General features: G+C 41.1%; 1 protein-coding gene across 2 annotated transcripts in view; it reads left to right on the top strand.

The window, feature by feature from the left end:
* Positions 1-18,991, top strand: part of SLIT3 (slit guidance ligand 3) — a 479,094-nt gene that overhangs the window by 276,680 nt on the left and 183,423 nt on the right. For both annotated transcript variants that reach the window (XM_027722165.2, XM_027722164.2), the window contains 2 exons: positions 10,814-10,885; positions 15,953-16,116. In XM_027722165.2, coding sequence (XP_027577966.2) covers positions 10,814-10,885; positions 15,953-16,116 — 236 coding nt within the window. The remainder of the gene's footprint in view (positions 1-10,813; positions 10,886-15,952; positions 16,117-18,991) is intronic.

Here is an 18,991-nt window from a genome sequence, read left to right as displayed (position 1 = left end):
GAGGGGCAGCTGAGACACTGAAATCAGAGCAGCTAATCTGGCCAGAGGAATAAGGGGCATTATTTTGCCTGCAGGACCTGGTAGTTCTGCTGTTGGGGGAAAACGCAGCTCAGAGGTTCTGTCAGCCCCGTGCATTCCCATCGCCCGCCTCATACATGGCATTAGTAAAACCTTTTCACTGACACTCCAGCTAAACTGCCACCAGTGCCGTGTCATTTGCTGTGTGTGCGTGTACCTGTCACACGTGGGGCTGGTGGCTCGTCCCTCTTTGTTCCCAGTGGCCAGCCCTGGACCTGCAGCACCCGCAGTCCCGCGGGCGGTGCCGCATTGCGGCAGGAGCTGAGGTGGCCACAGGCTGCCACGACAACCAACCCAAGGAGACCCAGTGTTGTCACATAGCCCCTTCCATGCAGAAGACCATTTTTATCACTTTTTCTAGCTTGGAAAGGACAACTAATTTCTGTGTACCACTTGGAATGGCTTTTCTGTCCCTGGGGTGTGACACGGACCAGTATGAAAAGGTTATCACGGAGGGGGAGGCTGTCAGAGCAGAGGCTTTTGCTGTAAGGCTGTAGCATTAAGGTTGCAGTGTACTGAGGATGGGACAAGTTAAAACACTGTTTTGAAGAATGGCACTGTTCCTTTCTGATCCAAATTTAATCAGTTTCTTTAGAATTTCTTCTGGTGGAGTCCTGTAAGAAAACTGTAGCACTCAGCTGACTGAATGCTGAAACCTTTTTACCCTGGAAATCTCCATCATTAAATGCCTTCAGCCTGAACAAATGACCAAAATTGCTTGCTCCTTTCAAATTATGGAGTTGAACTATGTTAGTTTGAATTGGATTATGTTTATAAGGCTGCTTCAGAAAAGACTAAACTGAAACAACTGTTCAGGCAGGGACCTGAGAAACTGTTTTATTTTGCTGAAGAACTGATGCATCAAACTTAAGGTTTGTATAATCTGACTCCGTCTTGTTGATTCTTTTTCATCTTTTCCATAAATGCAGTCTGGTAGGCTTTCAGACCTCTGTATTCATTGAGAACCCAGTCCAGTTTGCATTGATTTTGTCAGGAGTAGCACAGAATCCATAAACAACAGTACCTGACATGCATGCAGTTGGGTAACACCAAGAGCCACGTTTAGTATGAGACATCTCTGGGTAACCTAAAAAAATAAAAATAAAAACGTATCTACTTAACAATGAATTTATAGTAAAGTAAAATAATTGTATTTATTTTAAGTTTAATTATATTAATTCATTGCACAAGAGATTTTCAAATGAATCTACAAAAAAAACGTAGCGTACTTGGAATGGAATACAATTATATTTTTGATTGCTGTGGCTCCTGTGAAACTCTATGCCTAAATAAATAGATTGCAGTGACTAGATTCACTCCCTGCTGAAATCAGCAATGGGACTTGCTTTGACTCCAGCAGACGTTGGTCTGGGTATTATGACAATTGGACTCATTCCCAGTGGTTCTAGGCAATAATATCAGCCCTGAAATTTGGTACCATAGAGAAACATCAAAACTACCCTGATGATGCAAAACATTTATACAGTGTTTGCAGAAATACTTTTCTTTCTCTGGGTCCAAGTAAAAATTCTGGATGTAATTGGGATTTAGAATCACAGCAGGCATTCCCAGTCCAGTGTACTGAAAAACGTGGAGCCTTTGGACAAAGACTTGGGAAATTTTCTTGATTCAAAAAAACCCTCCAAAAACCTGACAACGATTCATTTGCCATTTTTGAGTTTAGAAGAATAACTTATTGGAGAATCCTTAATTCAAAAGTAAAGTAGTGGCAGAATAGTTTCAGCCTCCATTCTCTTGTCTTTGCACCAACGCTTTTATATTTCCATTCAGGCTGAATTCAATTTGTATTTTCTGCCTAGAATCAAAGTGCCACGTGAAAGATTGAAAAGCTGATTGAAATTTCTCAGAAAAAGCTTTTTCAACTCTCACTGGTCATAGATGTTAGAAAGAATTGTGGGATGCAGCTGGTTACCTGTATTTTCCACAGCTAATAGAGGTGATTGGATTGTGTGGGAAAATAGCTCTGTCTTTCTGTGTAAAGAAAGAGCAACATCCTTAAGGGGAAGCAGTAAGACATTTCATGTAAGACCATGTGAATGACATTCTTGTTTTAACATGTAACATAGCACATAACCTCAATGAATTTTGTACCCTCTTTCTCTGTATAACCTTTACTATATTTTATTTTACCTCTTCTCTTCCTCTTCTCTGTTAGTGTAAGCAAGGAAATTCAGGCATAATGATATTTATATATGCACATCCAACATAAATGCAGGGCTAAAGGTAGCACTGGAAAGGTTTGGCCATAAGTCACCAGAATCCTTAATTTTGCTCCTGCTTGTACAGATGCTGCAATAAACCCTTTGACTGTGCAGGCCAGTATGATTTTTTTTCTGGCCTCTTTTACCTATTTGCACTGCTTCCTAGTCCAAATCTATTTAGCTACATAGTTTGCCCAACGTTTTCATAGCTAAAATTCCTCCCTTTCCCTCTCCCCTACTCTGAGCTTCAGCTCCTGAGCTCACCAGTCTCAGAGACTCTGACAAAGGCACAGCCAGATTCTAGGAAGAGTTAATGCAGCAATTACAGGACTTAAGTTAATATACCCTAAAGTTATCACTGTGGGCAAATGTGATCATCCTGGTTCTTGACAGGTGACAAAACAGGCATTTTAAGCAAAGAATTTGTTATTATAATAACTCAGTTTCCCCAAAGCCTGATGTTTTTGAAAGTAATGTCATGTCTTCAAGGGGAAAAAAAAATTGCCATAAACATCTGGCCTTTATAATAGGCTTAAATAGTTAAAATCTGACACTTGTATGCAAATTAAAATTAGCCACAGAATGGGAAGAACTGGGCAATTGTAGCAGTAAACACTGCTGACAGTTTTGTGCATAATTCCATGCTAAGCTTATTTATTTTATGTCTTCCATACATTTCCAAGAGGAACATTTTCTTTCCTCTGTGTCCTTGAGATAGTCATATTTCTGATGTCTGCTTCCCAAGTTAACAATGCTAGAGCCTCTCACCTTGCTGTGATGAGAACACTTGTGAACAGATTGTCAAAAGACCCATACTAGAACAGAAACCACAAATTGGCAACTAGTTATTTTTATTTCAGTGGATTTTGCTTGTCACCTGGAGACTATTTAGAACGTTATTTGCCTGGGCTAACATTGTGTTTAAAAATAGCACTTAGACAGTGCCAGCTCATTTTAGAGTTGGGTACAAATATTGAGACAAAACCCCAGCTGTTATTGCTTTTGCTGCTAATTTGAGGTGTCAGATCAGAGCTCTGCTGCTGTATGTCAGTGAATAAGGCCCCTTGTGAGATCATTATGTTTTCTAACAGTCGAGAGTAACGGATTAATCAGTGCAGCATCAGTTGCTTTCATTATCTGCCCACATGGTAGTTGTGGGCTTTAACTTAAACAGTCTGTGGGGAGATCAAAGGCTCGAGTACAAGAGGCACTCGGGACTCCCCAGAACTCTGAAGAGATCCAGTTGAGTTTTGGACGTTGCCTAATGAGCAAAGCTTGGATGCCTTGAAAGTCGAGGGTGACTGTACTCAGTGCTGAGGGGTAGAGTGCCAAAGCCATTTTACTTTTTCATCAGAGGCCATAAGAAGCAGTAAATATTTAATTCAATGCAAATTCCTCCTGACCTGTGTGAAAAATAGCTCTTTACAGCTACTGGAAATATAGCTCCTTTTTGCCCTGCAATCTGAAAGTTAATTACAAACATTAATTATGGCAGTGTATAAAATTCAAGTCTTGGTTTTATTACTAAATATAGATTTAGATTCCCTTTTTAGAATTGTTGCTGTTAGTCATATTGGGTGGTATGTAAGGGCTGGAAGGGGTTTGAAGTTGTCATCTACTGTCCTGCTCTGGGCCCATCAAATCCTATGCCATTCCTGACAGGAATTCATTTAGTCTTTTAAAGTTTCACTTTCTGATCACTGTACAGCTCCTTCCTGTATTTTTCCTGGTTTTATTGTAAGAAATATTTCCCCTGTATCTAATGAAAATTCCCCATTCTGAAATTGAAACCTGTTACTGCTTTACTTAACCCTTGTTTGAATACAAAAACCAGAGAACGTCTTTTCCCTTTGCAGTGGCTTTTTATGTAGTTGAAGGGAAGCTTAAAAGCAAATTACATGGATGTGCTAACACAGAGATCTAAGGTACTGTCACTGTTAGTGTTAAAATTTGCTGCAGATGCAGTCACCCGAGTTTGTTTCATCTCTAGTATTTCAGACAGACCCTTAGATCCTCCTCTTTATGTGCATAAATACTGATGGTGATGTCTAATCTTGCATAGGCTGCACAGTTTCAGCCCACATCTACAACTGTGAAAAGATTCCTTCACGTATTTTCATTTACCAACACTACACACACACAGCCTAAAGCTTTTGGGTTTTGGAGAAGTTGTGTTTGTGGCACTGCCATACTAGGGACAGACCAGTGTTGCCTTTTGAGCTCCACTGGCAACTTGGGGTGAACTGCTCAGCCTATTTTTGCATCAGTTCACCCACTTCTGAGTAGAAATAACATTACCAAGAAAACTATTTACATGAGAGGCTTAATTATGCTTGGAGATGCTTTGGTTAAGTCTGAATAAATTTCCTGTTCTCATTTGCTGGATGTATGGTTGCACTGGGGACAGGAGCCTGGAAACCAGGCAGTTGTGGGAGAAGCAGTAATCGGGGAGTCTGACAGTAATTCACTCCTGGGAACGTTACAAGGCTGCAGACACACCGTTTGTGGCTCTCCATTGCATGCACACAGATAATAATCTTGCATTAGGCCCAATTACATGGTGTTATGGACACACAACACGGGGATTACACACCCAGCCACCGAGCACCCCGTGATAAAGCAGTGCTGTAATTGGAGGAGACAGAAGGAAATGTTAGTTGTTAGTGCTGCAGTGCCTGGCACTGCTGTGCCCCACCAGCCCTGTCCCTTTGCTTTGCTGCTCCATTTCAGTGTCTCACTTTCAAAACACAGGTTTATCACAGTGCAAGATAACTCGGCACCTTCTCCTTTCCCACAGAGTGTTGAGGGAGTTTTGAGCAGGAAAAAGGAACTGAACAGCTGAGGTTGAAGCCCACAGACAGTTGGAAACACGCTGACAAAGGAGGGCTGGTGTTCCTGCTATCAAATCCCATGTATTAGAAGCCTGTAAAGAATCTACAATGCCCAAGCATAAAAGGCATTCAAAACCAGAAATCTAGTATATGAGCTGGTGCCTTTGCAGATCTTTCTCCCCATTTACCTATCAGTAAATGACTCTGAATATTTCCTTCTAACTGAGAATTTTGCAAATGCTGCAATGTCCCTTGGTCAGCCAAATGTGACACGAAAGCAGCCTGGCGTGGATCACCAACCTGAATGGCCAGCACAGCCATGTGTTACAGCCTCCAGTAACCATTCTTGTTAAGGCTCAGGGAGAAGTGTGTTCTCAATTTGAATTAAATTTGAGTTAAGATTTCTCAATTTGATTAGCTGCTTTGCTAATCAGCTGCAGAAGTGGAATGAGAGAGAAAATCAGTCTCTGTTACCGTCGAGTAACAAGGAATATCTTCAGCATCTGACAGGTCTCCCTTGCCCCTTCCGTTGGAATCTTTTCAGGCTGTAAACAAGAAGCATCACTGTGGGAATGGTGCTGTACTGATGCACAGCTAGTGATCTGTGTACATTGTGAAAATGCCTTATAGTCACAAAAATGGACATCTGCATAGCAGTTTTTCCTTTTCTCAGTGAAAAACTAGGATACCAGGACTTTTTTTAAGATGGGATGTACCAGGTGGTTTTGTCATCAAACAGTGTTGTGTATTTAACCAAAAACCCAACGCTCCTATAGATTTTCCCACTTGAAGTGTGACTGGGAAACAATAAGGCAGTCACTATTTTAGAGAATAGTGAATATTTTAGATAATTCTGTTACATTGTGTAACTTCTGATATCCTTGCCAAAATATCCTTTTGGTTCATGTCTACTAAACTGGAATAGAGCACGTGGATATATTGTACTGAAAGTAGTATTTCAGATGAAAAAGTTGACAGGCATTCTGGTATTTATTGTATGCTCTTAATTACATTAATTGAAGTCCAAGTAATAGAAACAAAATCTCTCTGTACTCTGTGATTTACAGAATTGATAGTGTTTGACTATTGACCTCTGAATTAGCCAAAGGGACATGAAAGGATGTTTAGAGTTCGTGAGTTTTTAAAATAAAATACTTTATTTTAAAAGTAAGTATTAAGTTTTTAAAGTAAAATATTGTAATATTTGAAGGGTTCAAAATTTATACATTTATACTTTTTTCCCCCAAATTCTCTTCCATAAAAGTTTTGTGATTGCTTGTAGCCTTAGGAGTTTAATTTTTTTCTGACTCTCATCTAGTCCTGAACATTTGTATACCTATACCAGAGGGTGGAGAAAGATGTGAAGAATAATGCATAAATATTATCTAAGAAACCACAGACATGACAGTCATTTCTACATGTTAATGATTTTACTGTCATTACATTGAGTCTGTAATTAAGACCTCCTTGTCAGGGAAATAGAGTGGTGTACATGAATTTGGAGCAAACCAGAAGGGAAGAAAAATGTGCACCAAAAGTTTGAGGAAGGAGATAAGTAATTGTTTCCAAATCATGACAGGATTGCAGACTGAGCATTCTTTCCTCTAGAGAAGTTCTGATCAGTAGGGGCTATAAATCAGCTTTATTCTTCAGAAGGAGGAAAGCAGCTCCACACGTGGCTCTAACCAGTTTGGACAACTGGGAGAGGAGTGAGTTAGGAGAGCAGCTCCTCTGGGGCTGTAAATTGGAGTCGGTGGGACTATGACAGTTCACAGTGGTGGAGGAGGTACCACCTCAGAGATTGCTGATCTCACGTTATGCATCTCCCAAGTAGTCCTTGGAGGATCCTCAGCTCTGCTGCAGTCCTGTTCCTGCTGAGCTTGCAGGATCTGACAAGGATCACGGCCCAAGGTGGGAAGTTGGCTGGCATAAATAATATTGTCTATAACCTCAGTTTCCTGATTCAGCGTTTTGGGTGTGAATAGTTTACAGGGAGAGGACTTCTAAATGAGAGGACAGTGCTTTTTCAAGGGACAAGGGTTCTGGAAGAGGTGGGAGGTATAAGGCTGGTGAGAACTCAGCAGAATATAATTTTCTCTACATGATGTTGGAGGAGTCAGAAGATTCTGGAAGTTTTCTACTTCTCCCAGCTTCCTGGTGTTTGTGAACCTGTTTCTGTGGATCTGAATCTTAGGTGGATCAGAATGAGGCTGGGGCCTTGGAGCAACTAGCAGATGACTGGAGCACAATTTATTTTTCCCTTCGTGTGCTAAAATGCTGCTGTATTGTGTACTCTGGGACACATCCCTTACAAAATCCTAGCTGGGAAGGCACGATGGAAAGCTTTGCAGAATATCTCTGGAGCACACCTCTCCTGAGCACGTTCCCATTCCAGAGCCAATGAGTTCCCACTGTGTGGGAGCTGTGTGCTCTGCAGGGGTAAATTCCTGCAGCTCCAGCTGGGCTGTAGTGCAGGCAGTTCACTGGCAATTAGTGCCCTTTGCAGTGTTTGGCCTCCTTTGTTCTGAAATAATTGCTGTTATCATAGATGTTTTATTGCCTTCATTATGGTTAACATTTAAATATCAATGAAATAGTATGCTACTAAGTCATCTGTGCAATAGCTGTCTGCTGGAGTTATCCCTGAAATTTGTGTTTAAAGAGTATATTAATTCAGCACTGACTTAAGATTCTTAGAAGGAGGGTTATGTATTTGTTGATGAATTATGGGAAACCATTGCTTATTTAAAAATAAGCAAATATTTGAAACCTCTGCAAAACCTGAGCCACTCTCATTTGATGTCCTGTGAGCAGAAATACCATGTGATTGGAATAATGCTCTGGCTGCTAAGTAGAATTTTTTAAGAAATTTTAAAATACTTTTGAATCATTGAGTCAGACAGTAAAGGGTGACCTTTTTGCATCCACAAGAAGAATTGCACTGGTTGCCAGGGATGTGTTCTGTGCAGAGGAAGCTCACTGTCACAGCCTATTCTGCCTGAATCCAACCCACGTCCCTTTGAAATCAATAGAAAAATCTCTCTTGAATTCCTACAGCCTCCACTGACTCCTGTAGCACCACGTGTGACCTATTCAGACATCAGCTATGGATGCAATTTGATTTTTGTGAGCTGACTTTACATGTGGCTTTTATTTATCACTCTATACCTAAGTTCTTCCATCTGATTTCATAGCTTGTTTTAATGTAACAGGCAAGCGAGGCAGAGGTTTGCCTCAGAATTATATTTTTATGTTTACAGGAAAAAGAAATGGTGGTGCAATTATAAATTGCATTTGTAAGCCCTATTTGAACTTCCCAAAAAGCAAATAAATACAGATACGGAGGGGTGGGTGTGTTGATGTAAATATTTATGCACTGTTAATGGGTTTGTTCACTTTCTGAAATTGTTGTACAGGCTTGTTTTGGCTCCCTGGCCACACAGGACCGTGGTTGCATCACTGGGTAAATAAGGCAGTTGAGCAGTAGCAAGGGTATGACACAGAGGTTCATTTTGCACCGTAAAATCTGCCCCAGTGTGTGTTGTCATCATGAGACGAGCAGGAATTCGGAGGCAGAGCTTCCAGCCCTGCAGATGTGCACTGGTGCTGTGTGTGTCACTGCCAGCGCTGCAGCCACAGCACGGCAGAGAAGGGCAGGCTGCACAGCTGCCAGGGACCTGGCTGAGGGATGTGAGAGCTTGCTTGCAGCTTTACTGCTCAGGTTGACAGTGTTTCCCTCTTCATCTTGTCCAGTACATTTATAACAGGCTGTGTTTGACTCCTTGTATGTTGAGGAACTGAATACACAAACCCAGTGGTTTGTACACCCAGTGATCCCAATACTTATCTACGCATTTCTTGTCTGATTTCTGATAGCCTCAGTTTTCCAGAGGATCTGGAATGAATACTACGTGTTATACTATAAGCCTTGTTATGCTAAGACCTACAGCTCTTATCAGCCTGGTGTGTGAATGTGTGGGACTCGACTGACACACATCTCTGGCAGCAGATCTCACATGCAGATCAAGACTCTGCTTCTACTGACATAACTCCCTGTGCTCACAGATTTGGAAAGGAAGGGGAATTTTGCTCTGTTGATGCAGTTTGCTGTCATGGGTATGTCAGCCCCCATGCTGGCTCCAGATTGCCAGTGTATCCATCTGGAATACCAGCTATGATCCTGCTAACAAAGTGGTTGAGTGCTTTCCTGCTGGGGTGCACTGCAGCAGCAGCACAAGCACAGTGCTGTCAGTGTCAGAGCTGCTCACACCCCTCTCCTGAGCTGCCTGTGCAGAGCTGTGTTACCCTGCAACCTCCTGGCTTTGCCAGTATGCCCATGTGTCTTCCTGTGTACCCAAAAACCAGTCTTAATAGGATATAATGTAATTAGCTTTAATCTGCTGATGTAGATGATGGCTCTGCCAAGGGATTTCTAGGCAGAATTGTAAAAATGTTTTTAAATTGGCAGATGACCAAGAGGGCTGGTTAACTTCTGTAATAGTCTGCTAGAGCTTTTGATTAAATATCCTATGTAAATATATGTCATTGGAACAACTAAATACTCCAGGGAAGGAGAACATGCCTTTAGGTTGCTTCAGCAGGTATTTTTTTCAGCACATACATAAACATACACCATAAACATGGTGTCTTCTACCAAGGTGACCCTGTGGAGTGCTGTGCCCCTTGTAGAAAGCAGAGGTTGCTCCATGCCTTGGTGCTGTGAGCACCACACGTTTCAAATAGGCAGTGGCAGGACTGGCCACACTGGGACACGGAGTCGCCACCAGATCCATCCATTCTCATGACAAACCAGCCTGCAGCATTTCCAGCTTTGGTGCACTTGCAGCATGGCAATTATGCCCTTGCTGGAGTGCTTTCCATTTCCTGTGCCATCTTGATAAACTTTATAGCTTCTAATTTGCTAGAGAGTCATTGATATAATTAGGAGCCCCGTAAATGGGAGCAGCACACTCAGCTGATGCCAATCGAGCCAGTTCATTTTCCATAAGAAGCTCTAAGGGGGTCCCTCCCAGCAGTGAGATTATTTTCTCTTTAGGCTCAGCTTTGATAGAGCAGCAGCAATCCTTACATGCCTGGGTCATGACATGCTTTATTGCAGCCCGTTCCACTACCCATATATTTTTTTCATAAGGAAGCCAAGGAAAGGGAGCCCATCCGTCCTTTTGTTTCCAAAGAGCAATTTGAGCTGTCTGCCCATGTCAGCAGGCTGTGTTAACAAGGCTGTGAGAGCCAACAGCTCTCTTTTTGTGAGATGAGCCCTGTAAGTGCAGAGCTTTCACACTGCTGGGTCCTGGTCTGATGTCCCTCCACTCAAGTTGCACCAGGTTTTCAAGCAAAGTGGCAGCTGAACCGACCAGGCTGGGTCTGTTCCAGTAGTCAATAAAAACTCGTCTTCTGCACTCCTGGTTACTCCAACATGGTAAACACTAACCTTGAGCCATTCTCATGCTGCTGTTGGTTGTTTTCCCCCTAATAATGTCTTTCATAGTATGTCACAAATCCTCAGAGGTATCGGGGAGTGTGTCTTGCTGCTCACAGCCAGGCAGATTTATAATCAAGGATTTTATCAGTTTGTTTCTGTAAATAGTGTGTTGGTGAAGAAATGTAAATAACTGACCAATCTATTATTCTCTTTTCTCTCTTTTTTTTCCCTCCTGACAGTACCCTCAACAACAACAACATCACCCGCATTCCTGTTACCAGTTTCAATCACATGCCAAAGATCAGGACTCTGTGAGTAATATCCTCTAATATTATAACATAATGATGGTGTAAACCAACTCTTTGCCTGTTTGTTGTCTGTGATAATCTCATTTCAGTCTCTCAGGCTGCCTTGGAGGCCTGAGTGGCTGTATTGCTGGGTAGTCCAGGCAGGGGTGTGAAGGTGCCTGGTACCCTCAGGGCCCTGACAGGCACTGTACTGGATTTACCCAGAATTAAGATCCAGTTTTATCAAGAATTTGAATTTACCCAGAAATGAAACTGGCTTTTTTTTTTTTTCTCCATGGGAAAATCCATAATGTGAAATGTTTTCCAAGCTGGAACATCATGAAGATCATAAAGACTGCTCAGATGGATCAAATTATTGAATTTGGTTAATATCCTGCGTTTCAGTCCTTGTTATTCTTTTCAAATTCAGAATACTAATTGGTGAAACAAGGCATTTTTAAAGAACTTGAAAAAGTGTCTTTTCCAGATACTGTCTGAAACAAAATGTCACTGATTCTGATGCATTTTTTTATAAAAGCTTCTCTTACATCAAATCTGTCTTTTTGTAGCAGGACGCCATTGCACTGGAAAAGCTTTGATCTTTAGTAGTCCAAAATACAAAGATGTGAAATCAGACTGACCATTTGTATAATTTAGCCATAGCCTACCAAAACCGTATTCTTTAAGTACCTTATTCCTTTAAATTGCTTTAGGCAAGATACAGCTTCAGGAAAAGTCGTGTTTAAACAAAGCATCTGTTTTTCCTCCAAAACCTCAAACTCAAGCAAGATGTATTTAGTTCTAAAGGCAAAGAAAGGCAAATAGTAGCTAGCCTGAAAATTTTCTGTGCCACTGAAAAAATGAAATCCTTCAAGGATGCTGCATATGCCTTTGTAAAATCATATTAAATAAATTAACAGAACTGAAGAAAAATGGCTCTTGCTTATGTCAATCTGTGTCAGATAACCTCTGACTTAAATTTACATTCTTCATTAAATGATGGAATTATTAGATCTTAATGTATGTATTTAAATGGAAATGTTTGTCTTTTAGAAGGGAATGGATGAAGAAGATAAAGGTGTAGAGTTAAGGTTCCTGGAGTTTTGCCTTTTCTTATTCAGTCACAGTGCTCCAGAAAATTTGCCTGGCTTTTCCAGATTAGCCACCCTTGTCTGTTAGCACAGCTCGGTGCCTTCTGCCATTTTCCTTTTAGTTTAATTTCAGAGATGGCTTTGTCTATAGCTCCCTGGAGACTTACACTGACTAATCCCCCTCTGCTGTAATTAAGGGGGAAAAAAAAAAAGAAAAGAGAAAAAAAAAAAGGGAAGGAAGTCGTAAATAGGATTTATAAAGGGAAGCTTTTATATTGAATTCTGAGAGCCACGTTTTATAGAACATGAATGCTGACCCACTCTAAAAGGATTTGCTGGAAATTTAATTTAGGGTCTATGGCTAAAAGGGCAATTTTAGCAAACTTGCATTTGTATTCCTTCACCTTATGTTCTTTAAAGGTAGTTTCATCAATATCAAGGGACATGTTTCAGTCTCCAGAGATTGCCAAATAACACACAGTACCCTTAGCAGATCAATATAGGAATTGAAAAGTCCTATATAAACAGCTGGAAAAATAGTAAAATGTTTTGGTTTTCAGTCTTCCATTCCATAGGTTTAAACAGAGGCAGAAAAGTCACCAAAATAGCAATTAATAGAAGATAAATACTGGAATCAAATAGCATTTCATAATTTTTTCTGCTGCTCCTACATATTAAAAATTCTTCCTCTACCCCAAGTCATCTTAGTACTTTTCACAATTAATGCTTTATCAATTATAGTTATTATCAAAATGAGCTTTCATCACTGCATATTACTTAATATTCTCTGAATATCTTCTGTTCAGGCTGTCACCTGTTGAGGTTAATACTGTTTTGATTTAACCAAGTTTTGTGTCCATGGGTAGCACTGCCCTAACCACTAACACATAGCTGAGCATATGTTAAACTGATCAGGTTTTGTTCACCTATGTAAAACATTTACATAAGGATATTTTTTTGGGGGGGAAATGTTAATGTTAATATTGTCTCTAGTTTCCTGAGCTTTAGCACACTTGATAGCCTGTTTCTCTTGCATTAATATACCACCTCAGTGAAGAGTCTGCAGGGAAGGAGAAAGCTGTCTGAGGTGTAACAGCTGAAATAAATTTACCATTTAATCTGTTGGCTGTTGATGGAAATTCAATCCAAATGGATATTGAATGATGCTGTTACAGTTTGATGACTCTACTGTTTTCTTCAAGAACAATCATCAGCCTGTACACCTTCTCAGAGAGCTTCACACTTAGGTGTGCTTTTTTTTTTTCCTTGTAGGAAATCCCTGGTCTGAATGTACTTAAGTAGGGACAAGCCCTTTATCCCATCAGCTGAGGCCCAGTACACTGTGGATATTTTCCTGGTGTGTCTCTTTTACACTCTAGTGAGATCCATTAGCAGGGCATTTGAGGCTGCTTCTGCAGCAGTTACATCTGCTGTGATGGTTCTGTGGATAAATAGCTTTTTCTTCATGGCTCTCAAAACAATCTGCTCATTTTAGAACACAGAAGGAAAAATAAAAGGTATATTCACCTTCAACATGACCTCTGAGGGGAAAGAATGAAAAAAAATGAGAGAAGTGCCAAGAAATTTTGAAGCACCTGAAAAACTCTTTACTAAAATCAGCTCTTCTGTGCTAACCTTTTTTACTTAACTGCCTTTTCTGCTGTTAAGTTTCATTGATCTTTTAGCCTTGATTGGAAGTGACAGGAATTAGTTTTTATTGATCTGCTTTCCTTTGCTTGAAGCAGCTTTATTTATGGTAAAGCATGTCCCCTGTATCTGTTTGCTTAATGGTAAGTGTGCTGTTGTCTCTGCATGTGTGAGTGACTGCTGAGACAGGTAATTGCATAATTTCTTCTAATTTTTTTATTTGAGGGTAAACTGAAAATGTGCAAAATCACTTCAGTGCCTTTCATGTTCACAGGGAATTGGTGTATAATGCTTTTGAAGTACTGTGAGAAGTCTTTTTGTGGCTGTATTCATTAATATAATTATCAAAAATATATTCTAATGGGCTGCTTTGTAAAGACTGATAGGCTCTCTAAGTGGTCTCTTCTCAAAGAAAATCATATCCGTGTAAAAAAACCTTGAGCAATTAAAAGAAGGGCTCTGCTGAGGCAGAGCAGTGGTGGTTTGCTCTACTGAAACAGGAAACCCCAGGGCCCAGCTTTATCAATTTAGTGAGGGGGGAAAAAGCAACTCACAGAATTGGAAAACTGCCCCTTTTTGTGAAATTTATTACTCCTGCCTGCCTTACATTCCTGTGCAGGGGATGCAGGGAATGGCATGGGATGAGCTTAGTTCCAGTTCCTGAAGGAAGATGATCCTAAGTATCATTGTTGGCTGCTGTGGGAAGGATGAGACCTTGAGGATTTAAATGAAATACTGACTCTCTTAAGTTAGAACAAAGTCTTATTTAGGGTTATTTCTGACTAAATGATATTTATGTATTTATTTATTCTTTCCTTCAACAAAAAAGCAGGTTAATGGTTTATAATAACAGAACATTTTACTAGAAATCTGACTTACTGCAGCTTCACTTAAATACCTTCACGAGCCCTAAACTCAAGGTCTTGTAGCCATCCCTCTAGAACAGTTACATGTTACAGTGCTCCCAGGAGAGCAGTGCCTTCCATCTCTGCAGGAGAAACTCTCAGTTCCAGATTTGTGGGGTATTTTTTACCATGGCTGCCCACCCCAGACATACAAATCTGGGGACTGTCAGCCCGGGCGCCACTGCTGAGCTGTGCTGCTGCTGTGCAGTACAAACAGCTCCCAGGCAGACAGTTAATTTATTTGGAGGATGGACAAGGCTAAATCCGGTGCACACCAATTCTGTGCCTGCAATATTAGTGAATAATGCTTTGTCTAACAGTTTCTGACAGGATTTTCAATCTGGTTTATCATTTCATTTGGGGTAACACTGCAAATCTATGAGTCATTACGGGAATGAAATAATTACTATCCTGGGCTTTTGTTTTGACCTTAAGTTTGGTAGCTATTAAAATTGCCAGATTTGCTCCCTGAACACATCATAGTTTTTCAGACTTCTCCCCACAGTGTGATAATGCTTGTGCAAATCCCTGGTGCCAGGCATGGAGCAGGCTGGACAGGGAGCTGCATGGATAGATCTTACATGAGTTAAAACTTCCTGCTTAGGTCCTGCACATTTGCATTAAATTGCCACAGTAAAAAGAGCATTGATGAATTTGTACAGGCAACACAGCAACATAAAAGGTGTCAATAGACTCTGATGTGGAGGGGTTCTCTCTTCCCTCTTTTCCCATCTCCTCAAAGGAGGGAGAAGAGGGAAGAATCGCCCATCATCCTGTTTTTCAGCCTGGTCCTCATGTTTAGACAAGCCACTCTTTGAATTGACTCAAAGATATGCCATTCATGCAATTCTTTGTGATATAAAATCACAGGCAAAGTGATTACTTGTCACAATCTTAAATTCTACATGTTCTTGTCTCTAGAATTCCCAGCTGTAGATGGGTCATTATTGAACTTCATTTTTCCAAGACATTATAAATAATAGCACTAATTTATATGTGGCCTTTGTGTCACAGAATCACAGAATATACTGAGCTGGAAGGGACCCACAAGGATCATCCAGTCCAACTCCTGGCCCTGCACAGGACCATCCCCAAGAGTCACCCCACGTGCCTTTAGAGTATCATCCAAATCTCCTTGAGCTCTGGCAGCCTTGGTGCTGTGCCCACTGCCCTGAGGAGCCTGTTCAGTGCCCAACCACCCTCTGGGGGAAGAACCTTTTTCTAATATCCAACCTAACCATCCCGTGGCACAACTTGAGGCCATTCCCTGGGCTGTGTTACATGGCAGCGTGGACAGTCGAGCCCTGACTCAGCCGCAAGCAAGAACCTACAACGGTCCTACTGAAGCTGCAGTGTCGAGCCTGGCAGACTTGTACTTGATTGTATTATTTGTGGCTTATGTTTTAAAAAAACCTACCAATAACTGCAGGTTTTTGTGTCTTTTGCAGGCGGCTCCACTCCAACTTCCTGCACTGTGACTGTCACCTGGCCTGGCTGTCGGACTGGCTGCGGCAGCGCCGCACCATCGGCCAGTTCACCTTCTGCCTGGCCCCTGTCAGCCTCAGGGGCTTCCTGGTGGCAGAGGTGCAGAAGAAGGACTTTGTCTGCTCTGGTAATGACCCCAATTACTCGTTTCTCTGTCAGCTGGTGGGTTTATGTCGTTATTCACATGAAAAACAACGAGTGGAAAACGACCGTGTTGTGTTCCAGTGCCATCCTGTAGCAATCCTGCTTTTATCACTGCTGAAATGTATGGGAGCAGATCAAGTTGTTATATTTTTTTTTTCAACTTTATAAGAATTATTGGATTCCAGTTAACATTTCACTTCTCACATTATTTTTTTTTTCCTGCTTTAACGTTGCCAATGATATCAACATAAGAAATCAATTAAGTGTGGATAATCTGGTGTTTCTCAAGGGAAGAACCTTACAGCTGACTGGAATAAGAAAGAAAGGAAATAGAAAATGCAAATCTGAGTGTGTTGACAAATGATTGGACAATAGAACATGAGGAGCAGATTTTATCCTGGAGACTGAAACAGGACTCTTAGGGAGCCAGTGCACTTTGCTGTCCTGCTAGTTTCCACACTGATAAATGAGGCAGATGATACATGGCAACTCACAAACCGTGTGTCTGTGTGTTGGGCCTATTCATGAAATCTCTAGAACTGCACTTAGCTCTTGTGTGATACAAATAGATTTTCCTAAAATAAGAAGAAAAACAAAGAAAGGGAAAAGTAGAAAAATTGGAAAAAAAGAAATGTCTGAATTGGGTTGATAGGAAGGAACTGGTGGAGGAGAGCTATGGCAGTGGGTGTGCTGTGAAAAAAGACACCAGACATAAGTTTGGGGGTAATTTTGTAGGCCCAGTGGAACTCAGGGAGCTTGTCATGAAGCTGATGTGAGTCCTAACCTTAACAGACTGAATCTTGTGCTGTTGGGTTCTTTCTCTCTCACAGCCCTAAAGCTCCATCCGATTGCTATGTGGGTTGGCTGATGGAAATACAGTAGAATTGCTTGTGCTAGAAATGTTTTTAGGAATGCCTTTTTTCTGTAGTTTCATTTACATGTGACAAAGAAAGAGAAAAAGGGTTTTACTTGGAGAAGACCCTGCTTAACTACAGTAAATTCGTGCCCAGGTGTGCAGAAGTGTTATGGGCACGTGGAAAATGAAGCTGCACACGAGTGATCTTTGAGACATTCAGGAGTGCTGAGCAGCTTCTATGCAGTTGCGGAGATGATGCCCAGAATATCTTATATCAAAAGTTTAAAATAAGTTTAAAATAAGTTTAGAAATGTTAACAGTCTTGGGAGAGGAAGGATAAAAGAAATGGATAAATGAATTAAGCTATTAGGAGAAGCTAATTTTACCAAAGAGGTAACCACAGCTTTTTTTTTCCCCTTAAGAAATGAAGTTTTAGATGGGGCATGGGTTCAGCTATTTGGATTTATGACATGGTGAATGAGGGAAAATGAGTTGTTTAAATCAGGAGAAGAGATAATAATTGCTGAATGAGAAATGTAACGTGAACAGAACCCATTTAAATGGGGTTTTCTGTGCAGACTGTGACTTCCAAAAGAGACAAGGGTTTTAACCGTTACCTATTGGATCAAAAGCATCTAAGGGTACTCTCAAGATTTGTCTGCTTTTAAAAATATATAAAATAATGAAAATTCAAGGAAAGAAGTTTTCAGTGAGACAGTACATCAACTGTATCCATGTAACTCTCATTTGGGAAATGAAATGAAATGTACTGAAAAAGAAATTCATTTGAAGAGCTCATTTTAGTGGAGGCTTTAGCTGAGAACTCAGCTTAGTACATGCTAGTTCAACAAAACCTACATGGACAGCTAGTTCAAAGAGGATATAAATCTTCCCTTCTCCTTATTACAGTTCTTATTCCTAATTTTACAGCATCATTTGTTAATGTTTGACTATGAAGTCAAACTAGGACAGATGGTGAATAGTGAACTGAACTTGTCCTTCTGCAAAGGAATTTTATAGAAGTTAAGCTTGTATGAATCACTGTAACTAGCCTGGAGCTGGCAATGAGAGCCACCTTTGCATCACAGTTATGAAGAGCCGAAATACAAAGTAGTGAACAGTAGCCCTGTTTTAGTACAGGCTCAGAATCTTAAGCACCTGTGTTTTTATGGCAGCGGGAATATCATCACAGGAAAAGGAAACTCAGCTTTCCCTTCACTGTGAAATGGGCTTCATCAGAGCATTCCAGTTCAAAACCTGCGCTTCTGGATGCTTCAGAGGAGCAAGAACAGAATCATGATTCGGGGAAAGAAGATAAACAACATTGCAAAACTGACTTCTCTTTATTCTTTGAACCCTATGCAAAAACAGTGGTGTTTTATAATTTTATGGGAAATACTTTTTTGGAAGCAGGTTTCAAACACTACATGCCAAGCTGGAAAAGAAAAACTGAAACAGTGGCAGAGAGGTGCCATAACTGGAACCCAAATTGCTTGATTCCCTCTAGACATGTCCTGTACTGTGATGTTTATAAGCATTAGCAGCAAAGCCTCTCAAGATAGTGTTGCTGAAACCAGAGTTACATGCAGATATATCCGGGTGAACTGAGTCATACCTGTGTAACCTGGGAGTCAGTCTTTCAAAAATGTTACTCAGCTTATGCACATGAATCATAAAAATGCTGTTTCCAAGGGCCCTTATGGACCAAGTGTGAGCAGCAGAGGAGCTATTCCAGGTTTCACTTGCTCGTGCCCACGAGCATTTGACTCAGAGCTGGAGGTGAAGGTGCGGGATTCAGTAGTGCACAGTTGCCTGGAGATGGGTTTGCAAATATGTGTCATTGGATTTGTGTTACTGAGGAGAAGGGGAGAAGTCATGGACAGACCTGAGTGGGGCTGGGACTCGACAGCCCCTCACCATTGGAGGAGAGGTGAGTGCTGCTGCCAGTCCTATCACCCACCAGGGCCTTCTGGCTGGCTTCTCCAGCAAGCTGTCCCCTCCT

This window comes from Pipra filicauda, unplaced genomic scaffold (genome assembly GCF_003945595.2).
Source record: "Pipra filicauda isolate LSUMZ 115617 unplaced genomic scaffold, ASM394559v2 scaffold3_size10097308_pilon, whole genome shotgun sequence".
NCBI classification, from domain to species: Eukaryota; Metazoa; Chordata; class Aves; order Passeriformes; family Pipridae; genus Pipra; species Pipra filicauda.
This window is presented reverse-complemented; position numbering and strand designations above follow the sequence as displayed.